General features: G+C 53.9%; 1 protein-coding gene across 3 annotated transcripts in view; it reads left to right on the top strand.

Annotated features, from left to right (window-relative positions):
- AGPAT3 (1-acylglycerol-3-phosphate O-acyltransferase 3) overlaps positions 1-20604 on the top strand; it is a 123070-nt gene extending 102466 nt beyond the window's left edge. For 2 of the 3 annotated variants that reach the window (XM_032175212.2, XM_032175216.2), the window contains 7 exons: positions 2235-2404; positions 3393-3554; positions 4956-5109; positions 5850-5952; positions 11568-11643; positions 14472-14670; positions 15775-18563. In XM_032175212.2, coding sequence (XP_032031103.1) covers positions 2235-2404; positions 3393-3554; positions 4956-5109; positions 5850-5952; positions 11568-11643; positions 14472-14670; positions 15775-15863 — 953 coding nt within the window. In that variant the 3' untranslated portion in view covers positions 15864-18563. Of the gene's footprint in view, positions 1-2234; positions 2405-3392; positions 3555-4955; positions 5110-5849; positions 5953-11567; positions 11644-14471; positions 14671-15774 lie in introns of all 3 variants that reach the window. The other variant, XM_032175211.2, reaches the window with a different exon arrangement.
- The last annotated feature ends 5091 nt before the right edge of the window (positions 20605-25695 follow it).

Raw genomic sequence — 25695 nt, 5'->3', positions numbered from 1 at the left:
CCCAGCCTCCCGAGTAGCTGGGATCACAGGTGCCCGCCACCACATCCAGCTAATTTTTGTATTTTTAAGTAGAGATGGGCTTTTGCCATGCTTCCTCAGCTGGTGTTGAACTCCCGGCCTCAAGTGATCCTCCTGTCTCGGCCTCCCAAAGTGCTGGGATTACAGGCTTGAGCCACCGCACCCGGCCAGAATTTTAGATTTTTTAAAATCCGTGGTTGAAAAACAGGCTATGGCTGGCTTACTCATTGTGCTTTAGGGAAGCATATATTTGAGTGAAGGAAACAATAAAAGGAATTTCATGTCGGGCTTAGGCGCCGTCCACCCTGCAAGACAGTTTACAGATGCCTGTCCTGACAGCTGTCTGCAGTTAGCCAGAGTCGGCCGAGGGGTCCTGAGATCTGCTGAAGGCCGCCTTCGCATGCCGATGGCGAGGGAAAAGTGCCACCTGCCCCTGGGCTTGCCACAGGTGACCTTTGGATGGGACCATTCTCCAGACAGCGCAGCCTGTCTTTCCAGAACACTCATGGGGAGTGTGCCTGTGTCTGGCTGGCTGTGTGGGCTCCCGTTCAGTTCATTCCTCTTCTCCAGCCCTCACCGGGCATGACCCTAAAGGCAGAGGTCTCGAGCCCTTGCCAGGGGTGAGCCAGTGGTGGGGGCGCCCCTGCCAGGGCAGGCCTGCTGTGAGGCTTGGTCAGCGGGTCTTCTCCCCACAAGCAGGATTTCCTCCTGTCCACTGCCTCTGCCCACAGGCGACCTTTCTCTTTTAAAGGAATTGGGGTCCCTTGGTGTCCCCACAAACCCTGAGTTCCCTCTCTCCTTTCTGCATCCTTTCTGCTCGCCTGCATGTGTACGCGGCATCATGACTGCTGGGAAGACACTTCCCTGCACCTGCACACTGTCTGCAGGCGTCTCTGGCCATCCTGGGCTGAGCTGCATGATCTCGGGTAGCGGCCCCTCGTTCACCCGCACAGGATGTCTTTGGAATTGGTCTCTAGTGTCCTTTATAAATAACTGGTAGAAAAGAAGCCCCAGGCGATGGCCTTGCAGAAAGCCCACACTTCAGAGCTGGGCTGGTGTCCAGCGCGAGAAGCCTGAGGCCGTCCTGAGCTGGAAGCCACGTCCTGGTTCTGTGGGGCCGTCCTTCCCGGACAACTGGCTGGGGGGCACAAGACTCTGGTGGCCGACAACAGGCCCACCTGCTTGGCCTCCCTCTTGCCCTTCCCTACACGGCCCTCTGAATGGGATTCACTCCCTCTGAGGCCCGCGTGTGACAAAGATGCCCAGTTCTCACAGTGGAACTCTTCAGCCCTGCAGTTCTCCTGAAGGTGAATGAGGGCGTCCCAGAGTCCCCATTAGGAGACAGACGATGCCGCGTTCCCAGCATCCCCAGAGTCCTCCCAGGCGCACAGGTCTCCTGCCTGCAAACAGAGCTCCCGGCACGAGCCCCTCCACACTTCCGGAAAGAGTGTCTTCAGCCCACCAGGCTGGAGCCAGGGGAAGAGACCGAGGGAGGAGGCTCCAAGACCCCCTGGGTGGGGGGGGTGGGGACAAGCACTCAAAGCCGGGACTGGCACCCCTCACATGCCAGCACCCACAGGGTCAGGTGCGCCCTGCTGTCTCTGGGGGCCCCGCAGGCCTGTGGCGACCTGCCTAGCAGCAAGCCCCATAGAGCACCTCCAGCCAGCCTTCCTGGGGGCGGGCTAGGCCTCACATGGCTTTTTTTAAAATGTGGAAAACCAGCGTAACCCCAAAGCAAGTTTTAGGAGAAAATATAATTCCTATTACTCTGTCATCTATGGTTCCATTCCACTCTTAGCTCTTCATTTTTCCCCACTGTCTGTTCTGCAGACATACAATGGTTGTATTCTGCTTCTTAATCATCTAGTGACATTTTTCATCTCCTGCACCTCTCGCGGGGCATGGCTGTGCAGTACTCGGCCACACCAAGGTGCACGTGAGAATGGTAATTGGGTGTAAAGATCAGCGTCTCCATGCAGAGTGGCGGTTCTCTCCGTTTCTGCTGCTACCTTCTGTCTGTCTCCTCCCAACTGTTGCTCAGAGAAGGTCATTGTAATTTCATAAAACATACTCAATGTAAGTCATCAAAACTCATGTTTAGCAGAGACTTCCGCTCTGGACAAAAATACTGTAGGTGTCTCTTGCGGGCGCTCCCTGCCCTGACCATCCCAGGAGGAGGGGTCCCACCGGTGCCGATGGCCTCCCTCTGTCCGCAGAACTGGTCATGCTGCTGGAGTGGTGGTCCTGCACGGAGTGCACGCTGTTCACGGACGAGGCCACGGTGGAGCGCTTCGGGAAGGAGCACGCGGTCATCATCCTCAACCACAACTTCGAGATTGACTTCCTCTGTGGGTGGACCATGTGTGAGCGCTTCGGAGTGCTGGGGGTGAGCGGGGACCTGGGGAGGGCTAAGGGTGAGCAGGGGGATCCTGGGGAGGGCCGGGGGTGAGCAGGGGGTCCCTGCAGGACTGGGGGTGGGGTGGTCCCGGGGAGGGCTGGGGGTGAGCGGGGTGGGGTGGTCCCGGGGAGGGCCGGGGGTGAGCGGGGTGGGGTGGTCCTGGGGAGGGCTGGGGGTGAGTGGGCGGTCCCAGGGAGAGGCTAGGGTGAGCACCTTCCAGGGGAGGTGCTGGGGGTGAGTGGCAAGGGTCCCGGGGAGGATCTGGGGGAGTAGGCGGGTGCTGGGGTGAGCAAGAGGGCCCTGGGGTGGGGGAGGTACTGGGTGGAGCAGTGGGGGTCCCAGCAGAGGAGCTGGGGGAGCCTTAGGTTTCCCAGGGAAAGGGCTAGGGGAGCAGGGGAGTCCCTGAGGAGGTGCCGGGGAGGCCCCTGGGGTCCGAGTCCCTGGGTGTTTCTCCTAGGGCGTCTCTTTGAGCTGGGCAGTGGTGCCTGGCTGGTTGAGGGGCCCTGGCCCGCAGGGCCTCAGCTGTCCCTGAGCTGTGCCCTCCTTTCTCATCATGGCCTTTACCTTTGAGATGACCCCACCTGCATCCCTGCAGAACCACTTCCGTTAGCTAAGCTGCCTCGGATGAAACCTAAACTACTCCCCGATGCTGGCAGAGGAATTTCATTGCAGTCAAAGCCCCTGTGTGAGGCAGCACCCCAGGCCACCCCCAGGAAGCCTGGCAGCCTCTGCATCCGGCCCACCCACCCTCCCCGAGGGCCCTCCCAGCCAAGCCTGAGCCTCAGTTTCCTCATTTCTGGGGCAAACCACTCACCCTCAGAAGTCAGGTCCTCCTTCACAACAGACCCCCTGAGCCACAAAGCCGTGACTCCTAGAGCGACAGCACACAGGAGCTGGGTGCAGCGGGAGCCTGGCCAAGCCCCTGGCCTCTGTCCGACGCTGAAGTGCCAGGTGCCCCTCCTTCTCCTCCCTCCAGAGCTCCAAAGTCCTCGCTAAGAAGGAGCTGCTCTACGTGCCCCTCATCGGCTGGACGTGGTACTTTCTGGAGATCGTGTTCTGCAAGCGGAAGTGGGAGGAGGACCGGGACACCGTGGTGGAAGGACTGAGGCGCCTGTCCGACTACCCCGAGTACATGTGGGTGAGTGCGCGGAGCAGCCTGACACCCTGCGTGCCAGGAGGAGGCCACACCAACTCCTGACGCACCGCTGCCCACATCCCAGGCTGGGAAACCCCACGAGAGCCTCTACACACGGGGTGCTGTTTCCATGGGGCCATGGCTCCCCCATCCGAGCTGCAGGCGTGGAGGCTTCTCTTGGGCCACCTGCCTGCTACTCACCGCAATCCCAGCTCTGACCAGGCCATCCTAAGGGGACCTAGCGGGGGTGGGGGCAGGGCAGGGTTCCCCCAGTGAGCCCTGGCTCTGCCCGCCCTGCTCAGTGTGCGTCCCCATTCCTTTTTCTGTCCCTTCTTCCTGGTCTGTCTTGGAAAATGGGCTGCCTGTGCTGTTAGCATTTCTGTTTTTTTGTTTTTGGTTTGTTTTTTTTGTTCGTTTTGGTGTGTGTGTGTGTGTGTGTGTGTGTGTGTGTGTGTGTGTGTGTGTGTTTGAAACGGAGTCTCGCTCTGTCGCCCAGGCTGGAGTGCAGTGGCGCGATCTCCGGTCACTGCAACCACCACCTCCCAGGTTTAAGCGATTCTCCTGCTTCAGGCTCCCAAGTAGCTGACATTACAGGTGCATGCCACCACACCTGGCTAATTTTTTGTATTTTTAGTAGAGATGGGGTTTCACCATGTTGGCCAGGCTGGTCTCAAACTCCTGACCTCAGGTGATCAGCCCACCTTGACCTCCCAAAGTGCTGGGATTATAGGCATGAGCCACCTTGCCAGCCTGCTGTTAGCATTTCTTTTTTTTTTTGTTTTGAGACAGCGTCTTAGTCTGTCGCCCAGGCTAGACTGCAGTGGCATGATCTCAGCTCACTGCAACCTCTGCCTCCCGGGTTCCAGCAGTTTTCCTCTCTCAGCCTTCAAGTTGCTGGGATTACAGGCACACACCACCACGACTGGCTAATTTTGTATTTTCAATAACGATGGGGTTTCACCATGTTGGCCAGGCTGGTCTCGAACTCCTGACCTCATGATCCACCCGCCTCGGCCTCCTAAAGTCCTGGGATTACAGGGTGAGCCACCGTGCCTGGCCCGCTGTTAACATTTCTAACTCATGCTGTGGCAAGTGGATGAAACCCTCTCTGTTTTCACACTGATCAGAGGCTGCTGCCCCAACACACCTTCATGTTTCACTTCTTTCTGGAAAGTTCTCTGGAGAGCTCTCCTGTGTGAGTGAACGTGTGTGACTGGAGTGCAGACTGTGGCCCTAGAATAAAAGCACCTTTCAGTCATAACCCATGCTGCTCGCTAAAGTGGTTCCAAGATTTCCACAAATTCAGCCACAGCCTTTGCTGCCTGTCAGAGAGGCAGGCCTGGCCTGGACATGCATCCACCCCAGCTGCTCTGTGGAGTGACCCTGTCTCTGCGTTGATCCTAGTTTCTCCTGTACTGCGAGGGGACGCGCTTCACGGAGACCAAGCACCGCGTCAGCATGGAGGTGGCGGCTGCTAAGGGGCTTCCCGTCCTCAAGTACCACCTGCTGCCGCGGACCAAGGGCTTCACCACCGCGGTCAAGTGCCTCCGGGGGACGGGTAAGCCCCAGACTGCCCGAGCCGGGGCCACCGCTATGCTCACGGAAAATAGTGATTTCTTAAAAAAAAAAAAAAAAAAAAAAGAGTGCATTCCATGTGAAACACAGAAGAGCAAAAGTGCAAAAGGAATCAAGTGAGGGGGTCGGCGCCGCAAGGTTCCCACGGAAGGAATCAAGTGAGGGGGTTGGCGCCGCAAGGTTCCCACGAAAGGAATCAAGTGAGGGGGTCGGCGCCGCAAGGTTCCCACGGAAGGAATCAAGTGAGGGGGTTGGCGCTGCAAGATTCCCACGAAAGGAATCAAGTGAGGGGGTCGGCGCCGCAAGGTTCCCGCGTCAGGTTTTGAGGTGATACAATGCTAATTAATGAGAAACAACTAATAAAAAATACATAATGCAAAACCTTATGAAGGGAAAATAATCATTATCATATCTTATTAATCCAAAAGGAGTCGAAATAAAAGAAAGGGACAAAGAACAGAAAACAGCCAGACAGCAGGGTCACACTCACAGCGTCAGTACCCATGGGAAACGTCAGCCACTAAATGCCCTCACCAACAGAGGAGAACAGGGAAAGAAAACTCGGAGAAGAGGTCCTGGTGTGTTCTCCCCAGGACGGGGCCAGACCCCTCACGCATTCTCCCCAGGACGGGGCCGGGTCCCAGGTGGAACTTGCTTTTCCCTCTGGCAGTGGTCATGCAGCCGCCTGGGCCGAGTCACCCACCCTCCCGTCTCCTCCCACAGTCGCAGCTGTCTATGACGTAACCCTGAACTTCAGAGGAAACAAGAACCCGTCCCTGCTGGGGATCCTCTACGGGAAGAAGTACGAGGCGGACATGTGCGTGAGGTGAGGCCAGACCCTGTGGCTCTTGCGCCGCCCCCCCCCCCCCCCATACCTTCATGAGCTTGCGCTGGGCAGAGGCCAGGAGGGTGGCTGGGTCCAGGCCCCATGTCCCACAGCCCCGAGGGGTGGAACTCACACGGAAGGCCTGTCTGCAGCCCTGCCCCGCTGAGCAGACACAGGAGAGGCCCTGTAGGACTCGTCCGGGGCTCAGGAAGCAGGCCACGGAGAGGACACGGAGACACGGGGGATGCGTGGGGAGACTCACCATTGCCCACGGTGTGTTTCATTCCTTTGGGGAAATTGTTGACCTGGCTTTCGGGGCCACCTCCGTCCTCTCCCTCTGCCTCCTTGGGAAGCCCCGGCACTTCCCTCTGTAAGATGCTCTGTCCCTTCGTGGGCCTGGTCACAAGCCCCACTGGGCTCTGTAAGTCTCCTGGGGCCTGCAGTCACATGACCTGGGGGGCATATGGTGCTGACTTCTCACCAAGGGGTGAAACCCAGGCAGGTCTCTTGGTGGGCAGGGTGGGACCCCCTGCAGAGCCCCAGGCCTGAAGCAGCACTGGTGATGGGAGTGGCTTTCTGCTGGCCCTGGCGATGGCAGCCACAGCACGCGAGGGACCGCAGTGTCTGAAGGAGACAGTGGTTGAAGGGAAAGGAAGAGCCTGTTTGATTTTTTTTTTTTTTCTTGGAGACAGAGTTTCACCCTGTCGCCCAGGCTGGAGTGCAGTGGCTCAATCTTGGCTCACTGCAACCTCCGCCTCCCTGTTCAAGCAATTCTCCTGTCTCAGCCTCCTGAGTAGCTGGGATTACAGGCGCCAGCCACCACGCCTGGCTAATTTCATATTTTTTTAGTAGAAACAGGGTTTTACCATATTGTCCAGGCTGGACTCGAACTCCTGACCTCAAGTGATCTGCCCGCCTTGGCCTCCCAAAGTGCTGGCATTACAGGCGTGAGCCACCACGTTGGGCCGAAGAGCCCTTTTCAAACCCCGTCTTGAGAGTTGGGGCTTCAACGCTCTGGGGCCCCTGTCCTGTCCCAGTGAAATAAAATGGGAGTGGCGTGTCTAGACCCCTAGGAGGAGCCTGGGGCTTGCTCTGCAGGGTGCCAGCGGCTTTCCTCAGGGCAGCGTGTCTCTTCCCCCACACAGTCAGGGCTGTGGGTGCCGCCACCAAGCCACTGCTGCCCTTGAACTCTCCAAGCTTCTCTGGCTCACGTAGAGGAGAAAATCCACCCAGAAATCCTGTGGACTTAAAACACAGGCTGGGATTGTGACCTGGATTCCAGCACAAACCGTCATTTCAGGCAGGCCTTGGAGGCACGAAGAAACCGTGCGCTGGATGGCCCTTGTTGAGCTCGTCAGTCTCTGGTTTCATTCAAGTGTGTGCGGAAAGGCAGGGCCCTCCTTGCCATGTGTAAAGCTGCACAGAGCCGTCACTATGTGTGTTTCCATATTTGCAATCCAACCACCACCCACTGAGTGTGCGTCCTGGTTAGCCCAGCCTGCCCACGGTGGCCACAGGCCCTCTACATTCTAATCTCAAGAGCCTGAGCATGTACAAATTAAAGAAAGCAAAACTACACCACCCAGTTCTTCTGCCGCACTATAGGAGGTTTCCAGGAAGGGTTTGTGAACATAAACATAAGCTAGGTAACACTCCCTTCTGAAGTGCAAGGACTGGCTGATTACAGGTGGAGGCGTTCTTCTCCCGACCCGCGGTCAGTGGGGCCACGAGCTGAGAGTTCTCTCCCTTATGTGCCTAAACCCCTGGGAGGGAGCTCTGAGCCACTGTGGACCATGGAGGCTGCGGTGACTGACCGGGGCCCTGGACGGTCCAGATGGCAGGCTGGGACAGGACATGAGAGGGGATGGTAGCAGCTGGTAGCCCTGTGCCAGATGCTGGCCACAGCTGGCCTCAGTCATCTTCACGAGAGGAGCCCTGGAGGCACGTCTTGCTCTCATCCGTGGGTGGTTAGTGGTGGCCCGAGGCTGGGCGGTCAGAGTAGCTGCCCAAGGTCAGCACTGGCCATGGAGGAGCCCGGCCACCCACCAAGCGGCACGGCGCCTCTGCCTCGGGTACCCCGCAGCTGCCCACGGAGAGACTCCTCATCCGCCGTCCTGCCTGCCGCTGCCTTTATTTTGCCCGATCATATTTTAATAAATATTCGCTTTGAACTTGTAAGGCTTCAGCTGTTCAGGTCACTCACCGCTTCGCTGTTTGAGGAGCAGCAGCAGTGTCCCCGTGCGCGCCTGCAGCCATGCCATCATAGCACCAGGCTCCCCACAGCATGGGGCTGGCCCTCCTTCCTCCTGCTTTGGTGGCGATGCCCGGGGCCATGGGGAGGCAGGGCCAATGTATGCAGGACAGCTGCAGGGCTCTCCTGTCCCCAGGGCTGGCCTCTGGGCCGAGGGCCTTCAAGTGGCTTGAGTCAGCTCCAGGAGGCAGATGCTCAGGGTGACACCCTGGGGTGCAGAAAAAAATAGAATTTTTATATTTACTTTTTATCTTATTTTTAATTCTTATGTTTATATATTTCATAATGTATATAACAGACATAGTATGTGGGGTATGTGTGGGTGTGTGTGTGTTCATGTGGGATGTGTATGTGTGGTGTGTATTGTGTGTGGTATATGTGATGTGTGCATGGTGTGTGTGTTACGTGTGCATGTGTGGTGTACGTATGTGCATTGTGTGTAGATTATGTGTGTGTTGTATATGGGTGTGGTATGTGCAGTATAGTGTGCATATAAATTATATATGTGTGTATCAATTATACGTGTGTGGTATGTGTGTAAAAATTTGTATGAATTATATATTCGTGTGGGGCGATGTGTGTGGTGGTGTGTGTATAGTGTGGTGTGTGTATAAATTACATATGTGTATGGTGTGTGTGATGTGTGTGTGGTGTGCATAAAATGTGTGTGTGGTGTGTGAAGTATGGTGTGTGTAAATTATATTTGTGTGTGTGTGTAGTAAATCATATATGTGAGGGTGGTGTGTGTGTGGTGTGGTGTGTGTATAAATTATGTGATGTGTGTGGTGTGGTGTGTATAAATTATAAATGTGTGTGTGGTGTGTGTGGTGTGTGTATATGAATCATATATGTGGGGGTGGTGTGTATAAATTATAAATGTGCACGTGTGTGTGGTGTGTGTATAAATTACATGTGTGTGGTGTGTGGCGTGTGCTGGCATGTGCTTGTGTTGTAACGAGACTCAGCTTTCACTTCTGATGGGGTGAGGATCCATAGGTGGAATCCCCATCCACCAAAGCTTCAGTTCCTCATTTCCTAGGACAGAAGCGTGAGGCGCGTGACCCTAGAGCGTGGAGCTGGCTGCGGAAACCTCGCCGGTGGGCCCCGCAGCTCCAGCCTGGTCTTTCCCGCTCTGAGGTGCGTCGTCGCCCCCTCCTGGGCGCTGGGAGGCACTGCGGTTGCCCGTGGACAGCAGGTTCCTACCTGTGTATCTTAATTTTTTTTTTTTTTTTTTTTTTTTTTGGCTTACAACGCAGCGATTTGCTTCTCCCTCATAAAGGTCCACGATGAGCCCAGACAGTGCTCAGGGCAGCGCAGCTGTCCCCGCCTGGTGGCATGGGGCCCCCCTTCCTTAGCAAAGCGATTCTCCGACAGCCGTCGCAGGGAAGAGGCAGCATTGAGCGCCTGCTGTTAAGATGCTCTCTTACGGAAGCGACTTGTGGGAGGCAGGGATATGTGTTTTTCTTTTCCTTTTGTTTTTGTTTTTGTTTTTAAGAGAAAACCACATTTTATTTTTGTTAATGTTGAAGTTAATTTTCAATAAAATTTTATAGAAAATGATTTTTTTTTTTTTGAGACGGAGTCTCGCTCTGTCACCCAGGCTGGAGTGCAGTGGTGCGATTTCATCTCACTGCAACCTCCGCCTCCTGGTTCAAGCAATTCTCCTGCCTCAGTCTCTTGAGTAGCTGGGATTACAGGCACATGCCACCACGTCTGGCTAATTTTTGTAGTCTTAGTAGAGATGGGGTTTCACCATGTTGGTCAGACTGGTCTCGAACTCCTGACCTCGTGGTCTGCCTGCCTCAGCTTCCCGAAGTGCTGGGATTACAGGCATGAGCCACCATGCCCGGCCGAAAATGAATTTAATTTTAATCAGTTTGACTGTAAGGCAAGATTTTCTGAATTTCGTATAACTTTCATAATTGTTTTGAATGAAAGAGTACATTCATGTTCTAAGAAAACTCTTCAGACACATGAGCCAAATTTTGTTCTTATATCAGTGTGTTTTTAATTTTATTGTTTAATTTATATAGACAGCCTGTTTATATAAATTAATAGCCTGAATAGCCTGTTTTGAATAGTAGCCATCTTGTTCAGATGTGTGTTTTTCTTAACTGCCCAGAGGGAAGGGAGAACTGGGCACCAGTGAAAACAGGTCACGCCTACCTGACGTCTTGCTGTGTGGCTCAGTGACAGGCGCTGTGGACGTGGCAGCCCCTGAGTCCCAGCTCCCGTACACACAGTATCGCTGCTGCCTTAGAATCACCGCTGTCATCCTAGCTGGCAAACTTGGTGTTCTTATTAAATTTTAAAAGTATTTAAAAGATTTTAATATGTTATATGTGAGTGGCTTACCCCGTGTACTTACTCAAATTCCAACTGACTTTTAAAATAAGAGATGTAACATGTTACTTATTTAAAATTTTCCAATTAGATTTGTCAGGTAATTACCCTGCTTATCTTACCAAGTAGACATGTCAACTTGTGGGCTGCTAATCCACTTGGTAGATTAGTTATGTAAATAAATTAGTGTCCAAACTGAAATCAGCTATTTCATAATGGAGATTAAAATGCCTACATTTTTAATACTTTTCATATTTGAAGCAAGTGGATTTCATTTGTGAAATAATCTTCTTTGCCTAATGAAAGACACTCTCAGTCATGACTGTCTCTAAAGAATGAACATATTAAGAAAGACCAGAACTCTCGGGAGCTCATACATGACCACCCTGCTCATGGGCCAGGGGCGTGGCCTGCCCGGTTAAATCACTCGTGGGCACCCTGGGGTTAACGCTGCCGCCACCCTGCACAGAAAGCCACATCCTGGCCTCTCGCCGCCACGCCAGGCTGACTGTGTACTCAGGGCAAATGCCTGAGGAGAAGATCACTTAATGTTTGTTTTTAGAAATTGAGAGTGAGAGGCCGGGCGCAGTGGCTCACGCCTGTAATGCCAGCACTTTGGGAGGCCGAGGCGGGTGGATCATGAGGTCAAGAGATCGAGACCATCCTGGTCAACATGGTGAAACTCCGTCTCTACTAAAAAAAAATACAAAGAAAAAAATTAGCTGGGCGTGGTGGCGCATGCCTGTAGTCCCAGCTGCTCGGGAGGCTGAGGCAGGAGAATCACTTGAACCCGGGAGGCAGAGGTTGCAGTGAGCAGAGATTGCACCAGTGCTCTCCAGCCTGGCAACAGAGCGAGACTCCAACTCAAAAAAAAAAAAAAAAAAAGAAATTGAGAGTGAGATGTGATAGAACGAGTGGGGCCCACAGGCCACCCTGGCACACGACATGTTCCCCTGTGCCCTCTTTTTAGTGTGAGGTCATGTGAGGATTCACCCTACCTTGAGTCTTTTTCATAAAACAGGAGATTTCCTCTGGAAGACATCCCGCTGGATGAAAAGGAAGCAGCTCAGTGGCTTCATAAACTGTACCAGGAGAAGGTAAGCAGGCTCTGCTCCCGCTCAGGGTCCTGGTCTCCTGAAGAGGCTGTGGAAGGGGTGCTGGCGAGCAGGCAGGTGACACGTGGGAGCTCCATGGGAGACAGGAGTGCCACCCAGGTCCCAAATACTCCTGATCCTTCTTTCATTTCTTCTTTGTTTTTTTGTTTGTTGTTGTTTGTTTTTGCTTTTGTTTTGTTTTCTGAGACAGGGTCTCACTTTGTCACCCAGGCTGGAGTGCAGTGGTGCGATCCTGGCTCACTGCTGCCTTGACCTCCTGGGCTCAAGCGATCCTCCTGCCTCAGCCTCCTGGGTAGCTGGAGCTACAGGCGTGAGCCACCATGTTCAGCTAATGATTCAAAAAATTTATTTTTGTAGAAATGAGGTCCCACTATGTTTCCAGGCTGGTATTGAACTCCTGGGCTCAAGCAATCTTCCGGCCTCGGCCTCCCAAAGTGCTGGGATTACAGGCATGAGCCACCACACCTTTTTCTTAATGTTTGAGAAATTAACAAGCTACAGACAAGTATGAAGGGTAACAGGATGCCTGTATGACTATGGCTGGTAATACTTGGTCACATTTGTTTCATTTTCTTAAAAGAAATTACAGGTATGTAACAGACATAGATGGTCACTAGTCTCCTTGTATAATAGAAACAAATTAGGGATGTTAGAGCATTGTTTTGAAAACCACACTCAGTTCTTATTTCTTTCCCCCACGGCTTTCTCAGCCCAACAACTACTTTCTCTTTGTTTTATGCACACAAATGCATGGGACGTTCGATTTCCACTGTCGGCCCTGTGGGAGAGGAGATAACCAGGAAATCCTCCCAGGGTGTAAAAAATATCATCGTAAATGCATTAATGTGCTCTCAAGAAAATAAGGGAAATTGGCCAGGTGCTGTGACTCATGCCTGTAATCCCAGCACTTTGGGAGGCCGAGGTGGGCAGATCACCTGAGGTCAGGAGTTCAAGACCAGCCTGACCAACATGGGTGAAACCCCATCTCCACTAAAAATACAAAAATTAGCTGGGCTTGGTGGCGTGTGCCTGTAATCCCTGTTACTCGGGAGGCTGAGGCAGGAGAATCGCTTGAACCCAGAAGGTGGGGGTTGCAGGAGCCAGGATCGCCACATTGCACTGCAGCCTGGGCAACAGAGTGAGACTCCGTCTCAAAAAAAAAAAAAAAAAAAAAAAAAAAAAAAAAAAAACGGAAATCTCCGGGACTGAAAAGGGAGGTGGGGCTGAAACACGGTCCTGGGCCTGGGAGCCAGCAGCACCATGCCCAGCTGGTGCTTTCTGCCTGCCCCACCCCCGAAGTCTCGAGCTGTGATGGAAACAGAAAATAAAGATTTCCCCTCATTCAAGGTGGGACATTAGAACCGAAAACCCCACATGATGCTGGGACCCTCTAAGAATTGGACCCTCAGGAAGGTTAAACTGGAAAAGAAAATTACCTCCCAGCACAGAGAAATGGCCTTGAAACTTGCCTTTCTCCTCTTGGGCTCAAGAAAGTCTGCCTAGGAATTCATAATTACAGGCTTGCCCTCCAACAGGCTTGAAGTTTGAATTTATACAAACAACATAGTTCAAGAAGCACACAGCCAATATGTGTGTGCCAGGACACTCGGAGACATTCCAGAGGCAGGGAGCTGGGTGCTCAGGGGTGGCCAGGACACGATGACACCTGCCTTTGCAGGGAGACAGTGTGCGGCTGGCAGGGGGCACCCCAAGCCCAATTTCCAGCAGGAAGCTGAGAACCATGAAGAGATCAACTAGAAAAAATAAAATCTCTTGAAGCCAGTGAGCTCAGTGCTAATAGTCTCCAACCACCTTTAAAAGACAGCCGGTTGGCCAGGTGTGGTGGCTCACGCCTGTAATCCCAGCACTTTGGGAGGCCGAGTGGGTGGATCATGAGGTCAGGAGTTCGAGACAAGCCTGGCCAACATGGTGAAACCCTGTCTCCACTAAAAATACAAAAATTAGTGCGGTAGTGGGCACCTGTAATCCCAGCTACTCAGGAGGCTGAGGCAGGAGAATCGCTTGAACCCGGGAGACAGAGGTTGCAGTGAACCGAGATCATACCACTGCACTCCAGCCTGGGCGACAGAGTGAGACTCCATCTCAAAAAGAAAAAAAAAAAAAAGAGAGAGAGGGTTGATGGTGCCCTTCACTACTTCCCAAGCATCCTAGAGTCCCACGGGCTGCCCCGCCCATGGGCAGTGGCTGCAGAGTGTCTGCTCTATGAGGCGTGGCGATTGATTTCCTGCCAGCCTGTGCCCTTGACGTTCCCACCAGAGACAGAACCCTCTGCAGGTGGCCCTGGCCAGGCTCCTCTCTCCTCCCAGCTCCTCATTAGCCTCCTTCGCCAGGCCAGGAAACCGAGGTAGGCAAGGTTAAGGAACTTTCCGTGGGCCGTGCAGCTGAGAGTGCGCTTTGCAGGGATTTGCATCCAGGCCGCGGGACTCACACAGGCCACACCTGCCACCCCCGCTGCCTCTGGCTCGTGGGAGGGGTGGGACGTGGCGGGTGGCCTGGGCAGTGCTGGGCAGGCAGATGTTGGTATTCACAACGTTGCTCTCTTGACCTATCATTTTCCTGGGAGACTTCCTCGGTCAAAGGGTTGATCTGCTCGCGAGCTCTTGATGCTACCAGCGATTCTCCAAAAACAGCTTCGCCTCCCACCTGCAGCTTCTGTGATTTGTCCTCTTAATTGATATGGCGCTTTTTTTAGGTTGAGTCGTTTTTCTTTGCCAACAATCTTCTCCTGCATTGAAATAATAGCTTGTAAAGAAGCCTCACGCTTCCTTTTTCTCTGTCGACTCTTCTAGGACGCACTCCAGGAGATATATAATCAGAAGGGCGTGTTTCCAGGGGAGCAGTTTAAGCCTGCCCGGAGGCCGTGGACCCTACTGAACTTCCTGTCCTGGGCCACCATTCTCCTGTCTCCCCTCTTCAGTTTTGTCTTGGGCGTCTTTGCCAGCGGATCACCTCTCCTGATCCTGACTTTCTTGGGGTTTGTGGGAGCAGGTAATGGACACTGTCGCTAACAGCTCACACTCTGATGGGCCTCACAGTATCGGCCACAGGGTCCGGGACCCGGTGACTCATCACAGTGGCTGTGGGAGGCAGGGGCCTGGCTGTTATGGACCCTGGAGCCAGGATCCCCCCACGGCCTGCGGGCCTCAGAGCCTGGATTCTTGTACTGAGCTGAGGGTCGCCTCCTCAGAGAGCCGAACGGCCGCCACCTGGCGCCATCCCCACTACAGCCCCACTGGCTGGCGCCCTTGAGGATGCCGACGAGAGGGTCCCCAGCCCCCCTGTCTGCTTTTGGGCTCTTAGGGGTCAGGCTGGGATGGCCATTCGGGAGGTTTAAGCAGGACATCATCATTCAGCTCCTCCCCGTTGACCCCCAGCGACTTCCCCGCTGTGTGCCCACCCCAGGCACAATGCCAGGCCCACCACGACTCATCAGCTAGCCTGGGGCCCATCAAACACCCAGCCCGTTTCTGTGGTGAGCTCGGGCGCCCACCCACTCCCGGTAATTGAGGGGTCTCTGTCCGTGGAGACACAGTCCGTGTGCATCGCCCTGTGAGCCGACTCCCCAGGCCCAGCAGCTGGGTCAGCTCCTCCCCTGCTCCTGCCGCCCCTGCCAGGGGCCTTGGGGGGAGGGGTCCCGAGAGGCAGTGACTGCCATCAGCCTCTCCCATTGGACTACATGATGACTTGAGGCCACCCACAGAGGACAGGATGTGACCTGGTTACATCTGAGGGTCCTGCTCGTCCACCTCTGTCACCTGTTGGGTTCGCAAGGCCGAGCTGTTAGAACGCCCTGAAGCCCTTCTGCTCCCACCAGCCAAAGACCCAGAGGGGCAGGCAGGGCAAGGTCCACGTGTCCACCTGCCTCGGACCCAGCCGGTCAGAAGATGTGCCCCTCACCCCTGCCTGAGCAGGCCATGGCCTGAGGGCTGTCTCCCCGCAGGCCACACCTACTTATTGACAGCAGAGGCCACTGGGTGTGTGGGGCAGAGGGAGAGGGTCTGGGGCAGAGGAAGGAAGCCCCAGTAACACGTTTTACAGCAAAAAGGCAAAGTCATCCGTCTCACCTCTTCTCTCTCTCTCCTGTCTTGAAAGCTTCCTTTGGAGTTCGCAGACTGATAGGAGTAACTGAGATAGAAAAAGGCTCCAGCTACGGAAACCAAGAGTTTAAGAAAAAGGAATAACTAATGGCTGTGACTGAACACACGTGGCCTGACGGTGGTATCCAGTTAACTCAATTAAAACCAGAGTAACACACAGAGTGGAGGAAAAGACAATTAGAAACTATTTTTCTTATTAACTGGTGACTAATATTAACAAAACTTGAGCCAAGAGTAAAGAATTCAGAAGGCCTGCCAGGTGAAGTCTTCAGCCTCCCACAGCGCAGGGTCCCAGCATCTCCACGCGCGCCCGTGGGAGGTGGGTCCGGCCGGAGAGGCCTCCCGCAGACGCCGTCTCTGCAGAACTCTGCTTCCAAGAGGGAGCCTTTGGCTGCTTTCTCTCCTTAAACTTAGATCAAATTTTTTGTTTTTTAATCAGTTATTTTGGGAACTTAACCTGGCCCTTCACCTCTTCTGCACCCCCCTGAAACTGTCTCGTAATGAATTTCTGCTGTCCTCCTGGGAGTGGACGGCCAGGTCCCGTCCCCCGGGAGCATCGCTTGGCTCAGCACCTTGGCTCCCCGTGGGGGCCCCGTGGAGAGCGCCCGTAGTGATAAGCACACCGGCACGAACATCAGGTCGATTCCTCGAAGTCGGAGCCCTCACTCTGCCCTGTCCTGGGGCTGGCTGAGGGCGAACGCCCCACCTTACTTTCTAGAGCCCTGTCTGCCCTAGCTCTTATTTGACCCCGTGTGTAAATACGTACATCTGTTTTTAAAGTGGATGGACCCCTGAGAACTCAGTGAAATGCAGAATTCTCCATGCACCTAAAGCTCCTTTGTCCCTCTCATGGCTGTCAGACCCTGGTCCCTCCACACTGGGTGCTGGGGAGGGAGGACCCTCGGGGCTACCGCGCGCCCCCCCATCCCACAGATTAGGAGCCAAGGAGGGAGGTCAGGGCAGCCTGTGGGACTCTAGGATGCTTCAGAAGAAGCGAGGGCACTGTCAACCCCGTGTTTTAAAGGTGGTTGGAGACTGTTAACACTGGGCTCATTGGCTTCTAGAGATTTTATTTTTACTGGTTGATCTCTTGGTGGTTTTCAACTTCCTGCTGGAAACTAGAGGTGGGGCACCTCCCAGCCTCGCACTGTGTCCTTGGGGAGGGCCTGCCCCCATCCTGGCCAGTGTCACTGTGGCCCGGCCACCCCTGGGCGCCCAGCTCCCTGTCTCCTGGACGTCTCTGAGAGTCCAGGCAGAGCAGAGGGCAGCGCTCGGCCGGTCATGCTGGCTCCCTCGGCCTCGCAGCGAGGCCCTGGCCCACGCCGAGCGAGGGATGCTTCTCCCTACAGCATGTCCACTCCCCCGGCGTGGCCAGGTGGAGCCCCTGGGGCAATGGCAGTGGTAGAAAGCTCAACTTGGTTGTGGTACCCTCAGCCCACCTGCATTTGGCTTTCAACTTGCTTGTTCTAAGTCACACCCCCCTCATCTTTTTGGCAAGGGAAAAAAACAAAAATGGGTGTTATCTCTAATATATTGCAACCAGCGTTCTGAATAGAGGTAGGTTGAGTTTTCTAGGGGAAAACAAATGGAGAAAAGAGGCATGAAGAAAAGTAGAAGGAGAACATAATTAGGCATCAGGCCTAAGTGTCCTGGGGAGATTGGAGGGGACGGCAGCGTTCTGCATGACGGAGGCACTGCCGGGCCCCGGGTCTGTGAGGGCCGTGCTCTCGGGGCGTGTGCGGGACGCCACCTGTGCACACCTGCTCAGAGCACGGCTCCTCATGGGGGTGAAGGGGCAGACCAGCGAAACCAGATGAGACCAACGAAACCAGGCGAGACACGCTTGCAGACACTGTTGTTCTGGAAATGTGCTTCCCTCCATCTGAAATCTCATCCCTCCCCACCTGCCCACTCGGGCAGCTGTGCTGTGAGCAGGGCACGCGCTCCCCTGGCTGAGCACCCCAGAGATTCTCCGGCACCTTCCTCACACCGCACGCTGCTCATCCGTCTCTGTGTGTGTTTAGATCCACGCCCTTCACTGACTCACTAACACCTGCAAAATCTTTAAGGAAAAAAGCTGAAGGGTGCGACCATGCACATATGTGACCTGGAAAATGCAAATTTAGATCTTTTATGATTTAATTAATAGTTATTGTTTCCCACAGAAGTTCCCTCCCTTTGAAATTAATATGTAATGTATAAATTTCTGCACTGAGTCATGGCGGAGCTGGGCAGCCCCTAGGTTAGAGTGGAGACGGAGGCCCAGGCCCAGGGGTCACACCTCATCTGGTTTCCTTCCCATCTCACAGCTTAGCTTGCGCTTCTCAACACCAAGCCTTTAAGAGCAATAAAAACTACGCCATGAATGTTTGGATTTTTTTTTTTTTTTTTTTGGAGGAGGGTGGATTTTGCTTTTCATCCAGAAGGAAAAGGGGAGGAGAGCTCCTTTACATTTTTAAATTAAATTCATAATCCCAGAATAGTCTTTTTTCTTTTTCCTTTACACCCTACTTCTGAGCTTAATTCAGTTGATGTTATGTCCAAATTCAGGCTGAGTGCTCAAGCTGAAGCAACTCTGTAGCCCACAGTCCGTGCTGGCCGCTGTCGGGGTGAGGCACATTCTAGGCCTGGCATGCTGATGCCCTCTGCACCCGGTCCTTGAGCCAGGCTGAGGACAGGAAGGGCGTTGCTGGCCTGTAGCTCCTGTTGCCCACCCAGAGCCAGGCACCCCACTGGAGGCTCCCAGCCGAGAGGACCCAGGCCCACCCACGGGCGTCTGGCAGGCCAAGCTCCCAGCCTGGGCCGTGGTCTCCTGGGGACGCCGCTGGCCTCCCAGCTTAGGCCCAGGTGCCAGGTGTCATGGGGTCTCCTGCCCATCTTCCCAAGGATGCCATTGCTGTCTTCATCATCTTCCCCTGTGTGAGACACTGGTTGCCTGGTACTCGGCGACAGTGTACCAGACGCACACCCTATGTGAGGTGCTTTAAGGTCCCTGTCCTCAGCAAGCACAGAGTCTGGTGGAAGAGATGAGCGCTGAACAAATCACGAAATAACACAAAACAACCATGTAAGCAGCACTTTCTTGTTAAAAAAAAAAAAAAAAAAACACGTTCTGTCGATCAATTTTGAGTCTCTCTGCCTTATCTGTCCCGACTCCCCTTTCGTGCACCGTGGCATGAGAATCTTTCCTCAGGCTGTTGGCTGAGGTATTGCTGAGCATTGACATTGATCTGAAGGAAAAGCCGTGGTTGGACCCAGCTGTGTGTTTCATTCACGTGCAGTTCGGTAGCTGTTGCCAGGCTGTCCGTGCCTGTTGTGACTACCGGTTGGGGTCAGATTTGGGGTGAAGAATAAGTAACCTTCTGCATGCTTTGTCTCTACGTGAGACACTTATACAACAAGCCAAGTATAATCTCTCCAGCCCTGCAGATTTTCACCTGACTTGTTCAACCCCATGCGTAGACTCCCGCCGCAGGCCTCTGGCCTGTGGCTCACTGCATGCAGCCCCTGGCGTGCAATCCTAGTGCTCCACGGCGCGATGTGCTTCTAGCCCTTGCACTGCACCTAGGCTCAGGGTTCAAACGGCCAGCCCGAAATGCCTGCCTGCCTTCTTCCTGGAAACAGCACGTCCCCGGCCGTGTGCCTGCCCCCTTCTCTACTGAGCTAGTTCCCAAACCAAAGGCAAGCCCCCCCGGGCCTCGGGGGATGGGGCCGGCCACACCCCTGACTCCGCCCTGGCTCTGCCCCATACCCCTGCCGTGGGGCCGACCTGGGGGATGCAGACATCCGGCTCCGTATTCCTGCCTATCGGGGCCAGGATGCAAAAATAATTTTGGCGTAAAAGATGTCACACTGATCTGCTCGAGTAGGGTGGACACATGAATTAAGTTTTATCATGAACACTCGCTGCTTGTTAATTCAGGGATAATGGTGGCATTCTTACAAACTGCTCGGGAAATAGAATGACAGGAACACTTTTAGGGAGCCCAGGAGGTTACCAGGGACATTGGTGTCGTCGGCCCAGGCAACAGCAGCGTACGCCTTTCAAAGATCATTGAGTTGTCTTAGAATTTGAAGCTGTGTAATGACAATGTCACCTGGAGTTCTTCTCCATTTCTTAACTTTTTGTTGCACAAGTATTTGGACAGAAGTCGAACTGTGAATGAGATACTGAAATGCACTAAATTGTATTAAATTAAACTGGAGTTACTTGATACAATGAAGAAATGCATCTGATCTACTTGTATTTATTGTCTCAGAATTGTACGTTGTGACAATCAAATGTTACTTGCCTAAATGCCAGGAAATTCAACTGGCCTCTTAATCACCAAGATCGCCAGCAAGTACTGTAACTAAATGAAAATCTCTCTCTCTGGAGAACCCACACAAACCATTGACCTGAGTGCACATGACAGCCACTGGCTTCTTTTTCTATGATTGAAAATCTGCCATCGCTGACTGTTGGCCAGTTTCAAAGGGACCCATTGTATACAGGGTGCAAATGTATTATATGGATGTTTCCTTTTGTACACTTCATTTTTACAAGTTTTGCTATTCACAAGCTTTATGTAGTGGAGGATAGAGGTATTTTTGGTCTTTAGAAACTTGTCGGGGTGAGGGCTGCTAACTTACACTTCAGAGGCCTGTGTCCCGAAGGCCTGGCTGCGTTTGCCGTGCTGCGCGAGGACCTGGGTACACAGGCAGGCGTGCACCTGCCCAAGCGCGAGTAGCTCTTGTGTAGTGGTGAAATGCTGCAGGCATCTGTTTATTAAAATTGCTGCTGTGAAAGACAGGGATAAAATATCCACAATATAAGAGAAAGTGACTCCGTGCCTCCTTCTGTTTCTTCATTTCCAGTCTGCATAGATGTCTCCAAGGGGGAAACCAGGGCCACCAGGCACTCCTGTCCCCTGGGGCCACCCACCTGCAAAGCCCACTCCCACGGGCTCTGTTTCCTCAGAGGCCATCCTGCCGACAGCACTTTTCAAGGCCCTCCATTCCCTACGAGTTGCTTTCTGGAAGGGGAACTTGAAAAGGAGAGAGGTCACCTGAACAACACGGGAAAATCAGCCAGTCCACAAAAACACGCCAAATGACCCGCTGATGCCCAAAAAAGGGTTTTAAAAGCCATCAAGGACAAAAGGTTTTCCTAAGTGGCATGTATACATCCAAAACAACTCTTTTTTTGTAAAAACATTCATCTGTGGAGAAAACCAAGGAACCCCTTTCTCTTCTTTATTAAAAAGCAAAACAAAAACTCTTGTTAGAACCAAAAGAAATTCCGGGTTCTCGTTTCATGTCTTCTAACAATAAGCTAAGCTGAAGAGTCTGGGTGTCCACATGCTCCTGGGAATGGCCCTGGCAACCTTGGTGACATGCTCCAGGGCTGCCTCCTTCCCCAGTGGCATCGGTGAGGGTGACAGGTCCATGCTGGTGCTTAGCCCAGCTCCTGAGAAGCTGGGAAGGCCTGGCTCAAAGTCCCCCGTCCAGATGCCATTTATTTTTAAAAATATATCCTGAATTCAGAGCACCCAGAATTTTGCATGATGTTCCGTTGTTTTCTTGGGAGATGAAAGTGAAGTGCCTGGTGCCACTTGGTATGGGGATGTCATGGGTGGGTCAGGCCTTGTCCTCTAGCAAGAGGGACTGACTTGCCTGAACCCCACTTCGCCTGTTTGAACACAAGTGCTCACGGGCACTGGGGGGCAGCCATGCAGACCCCTTCGGACTTCATCACCCCGAGCATCACAGGCATCCCGCTCACTCAGCAGAGGGGCCAAGGTTAACCACGAGGCCCATTGCCTGCCTTTATTGGCCCAGATCCCATCTCCGCTTCACCCAGAAGCTCAGTATGTAGGAGTCAGTCCCTGCCACCTGACATTCTGGGACATGTGTGTACACATGTGCATGCATGCACACACCGTGTGTATGGGGACCTTCATAGCCATACGCCTGCACACATGTACACACGTCCCAGCACACACACGGGCACACCTGAAGAGTAAGGGGCAGCGTCAGGAAGTGGGCTTGGGAAACCATCCTCTTCATGTCTCTTCGTTTGTTTTTGAGACAGAGTTTCGCTCTGTCACCCAGGCTGTGGAGTGCAATGGTGGGATCTTGGATCACTGCAACCTCCGCTTCCCGGGTTCAAGCGATCCTCCTGCCTCAGCCTCCCGAGTAGCTGGGATTACAGGCACCTGCCACCATGCCTGGCTAATTATGTAGTTTTAGTAGAGACGGGGTTTCTCCATGTTGGTCAGGCTGGTCTCGAACTCCCGACCTCAGGTGATCCACCTGCCTCGGCCTCCCCAGGTGCTTGGAATACAGGCGTGAGCCACCGCACCTGGCCTTCACGTCTCTTCTGAGCATAATGCCTGAGAACCCGGAACTGTCCAGGTGGCTCACACAGCAGCAGGGTTCATGGAGATAAAAGCCCTTCTTGAAGAAAGTGCCCCCGCAGGGCTAAGGAACTTGATGAAGAAATCAAACAGTCCCGTGACGTCTTAGCAAGCCAGCAATGTGGCCTGAGCTTTGCTTTGCTGTTGGATGTGAGCTCTTCCACTGCAGGCGGCCTGCGCCTGGGCTGGGCAGGAACAAGTCCAACCGCAGGTACCCTGGACGTGAGCCTTGATCGTCCCACGTGTGGCCAGGGGGCCTGTGAGGGTGCACATGCCACACACATGCACACAGACACACACGTGCACACACACATGCACACATAGACACACACATGCACACACATACACACACGTGCACACATAGACACACACATGCACACATATACACACACGTGCACGTACACCAGCAGGTGTACACGGACAGGTGACGGACAGGCCGTCACAGGGGCAGGCACCAGAGGACAAGGCCAGGGAGGGCTCCACATGGCTTCAGCTGCTGCCCTGCAGTTGGTCCCAGCCTCACAGCACTTGCCAGGTGGAGCCGCTCCGAAGTCTTAGGATGCAGGGATGGGAAATGCCAGCAAGGTCATGCTGTCCAAACGACTGTCACATGTGCGACCTCACTTCACAGCTGCTGGCGCAGCCTCTGCTTGAACCCAGCCAGATCCCAGCATGCCTCTACTGTCTGAATTGGCCCATTCCATCGATCACAGATGGGGAGCAGAAGTGTGTTTCCGTGGGACAGTGTGCTATAGGGGGAGGCTTGGATTTGGGGGTCTGGAGGACTCTAGATGAAAACCCAAAACTCACTCCTTCGGACCTGTGTGGCCCAGGCCAAGAAGGTTCTTAGCCTCCATGCCCTTCCGTGTTATAGCCTGTAAGGCGGGGATGGTCATCAAGATGATCAGCGTACATCCTGAGCTTAGGCCGTGACAGGTGCTGAGCAAGTGGCTACTGTCCCGCCAGACCCAGGGGCATCCCAGACCTGCATCTGTCCTGGGCCCTGCCTGTGCCAGCCTGGAGAGGAGGGGGTGTGGTAGTGGCCTTTGCTTCCTCTCCCCTTGGAACCTTTCATGAGCCCCCAGTGGCTCCTCCTCCCCATCATTCGTCTTTTCCTGTCACTTCTTTCTTGTCTTTTTTTTTTTTTTTTTTTTTTGACATGGAGTCTTGCTCTGTCCCCCAGGCTGGAGTACAGTGGCCCAATCTCGGCTCACTGCAAGCTCCACCTCCCGAGTTCAAGCCATTCTCCTGCCTCAGCCTCCCGAGTAGCTGGGACTACAGGCGCCCGCCACCACACCCGGCTAATTTTTTGTATTTTTAGTAGAGTCGGGGTTTCACCATGTTAGCCAGGATAGTTTCAATCTCCCGACCTCGTGATCCACCCGCCTTGGCCTCCCAAAGTGCTGGGATTACAGGCGTGAGCCACTGTGCCCAGCCTCCTGCCACTTCTTAAACCCTTTTCATCTGGGTGCAGTGGTTCACACCTGAAAGCCTCACACTTTGGGAGGCCAAGGCAGAGGATCACTTAAGCCCAGGATTTCAAGACCAGCCTGGGCAACATAGCAAGACCCCATTTCTAAAAAAAAAAAAAAAAAATTTTTTTTTAATTGGCTGGAAACTGTAGCTCATGCCTGTAGTCCCAGCACTTTGGGAGGCCGAGGTGGGAGGATCACTTGAGCCTAGGATTTCAAGACCAGCCTGGGCAACATAGCAAGACCCCATCTCTACAAAACAAAATTTTTTTTAATTGGGGCACCATGGCTCATGCCTGTAATCCCAGCACTTTGGGAGGCCGAGATGGGAGGATCACTTGAGCTCAGGAGTTCGAGACCAGCTCGGGCAACATGGTGAGACCCCATCTCTACTAAAAATATATATATATGGCTGGGCATGGTGGCTCATGCCTGTAATCCCAGCATTTCGGGAGCAGAGGTGGACAAATCACCTGAAGTCAGGAGTTTGAGACCAGCCTGGCCAACATGGTGAAACCCCATCTCTACTGAAAATACAAAAATTCGCCAGGCATGGTGGCGGGAGCCTGTAATTCCAGCTACTCGGGAGGCTGAGGCAGGAGAATCGCTTGAACCTGGGAGGCGGAGGTTGCATTGAGCCAAGATTGCGCCATTGCACTCCAGCCTGGGCCTCAGAACGATAGACCATCTCAAAAATAAATAAATAAAAATTATATATATAAAATAGCTGGGCATAATGGTGCACGCCTATGGTCCCAGCTACTTGGGAGACCGAGGTGGGAGGATTACTTGAACCCAGGGGGCGGAGTTTGCAGTGAGCCAAGATTGTGCCGCTGCACTTCAGCCTGGGTGACAGAGCAAGATCCTGTCTCAAAAACAAAAATCCACCAGGTGTGGTGGCACCTGCAGTCCCATGTACTTGAGAGGCTGAGGTGGGAGGATCCCTTGAGCCCGGGAGGTTGAGGCTGCAGTGAGCCATGATTGTGCCACTGCGCTCCAGCCTGGGCAACACAGTGAAATTCTATCTCAAAAAAACAAAAACACCCCTTTTTGCTGGACTGGGCCTCCTTTGCGGGTGCAGTGCGGTTCATCCCCTAGCATCTCTGAGGTGCGTGCCCCGCCGTGTCCCTCCACACTGCTGTGACAGTGCTGCTCTTGTGCAACGCTGACAGCGCACGGCATGGTGACCGACGTCATCCCCCCAGTAAGGGCACGCGAGGAGGATCGGCTCCTGACCGGCCTCAGCAGGACTGCGTCCACCAGAGCAACACACCCAAAGCCAGGGCTCTGGCTGCAGCTCCTCAGACCAGTGGGAGGTCATCAGACACACAGGAGCGCACGTGTCTCCGGGAAGTGGGATGGGACCATGTTGCCGGAAAAGCCAGATGAGCAAAGGCGGGCAAGGCCAAGGTGTCCAGACCCGGCCGGAGAGGCGGGAGACGGGGAACATGGCAGCTGCAGAGCTCTCCCGGGGAGTCCGCGTGTGGTGGGAGGGACCCAGCCCGACTCCCTAGGAGCTGGTTTTCATGTTTGGGGCCCACAAAGACCTCGAGCTGCCTTCCGGAAGGATTGTCATGTAGGGCAGGGTGCGTAAGCAGATGACCTGCTCTGTGCCAGGGGAGCAAGCCCCAGGGCTGTGCCAGCTTGTGCTCCTCTGCCCATGCAGCAGGCAGTAGATTCCGCACCCGGGATGCCCGGGACACCCACAGGCCTTGGCCAGGCTCGGCTTGTGGAGTGCAGAGCACAGGCTGAGTGGCAAGGGGGGTCCTTGGAGACAAGCAAATGCTAAATGATCTGAAATCGGGATTGGAGATGGGGCAGGGGAGAGTCGGCTCTAGACAGGCATGTCCAGCCTGTTTGCAAAACCCCTGCAAGATCTAAGGACATCCGGGGACAGACATCGTGAGCGTGGGGTTTGGCTCCCATGTGCCTCTTGTCATGGAGGGACTTGAAGCCCTGACCTATGCCAGAGGTCAGAGGACCTAGAAGGACCCACGGCATGTCTGTCCTGGGCGCCTGCAGAGCTAGGTGGGCCTTGCCTGCAGT

This window comes from Hylobates moloch, unplaced genomic scaffold, assembly GCF_009828535.3.
Source record: "Hylobates moloch isolate HMO894 unplaced genomic scaffold, HMol_V3 SCAFFOLD_14, whole genome shotgun sequence".
NCBI classification, from domain to species: domain Eukaryota; kingdom Metazoa; phylum Chordata; class Mammalia; order Primates; family Hylobatidae; genus Hylobates; species Hylobates moloch.
The sequence above is the reverse complement of the archived record's forward strand: the minus strand, read 5'-3'. Positions and strand labels throughout refer to the sequence as shown.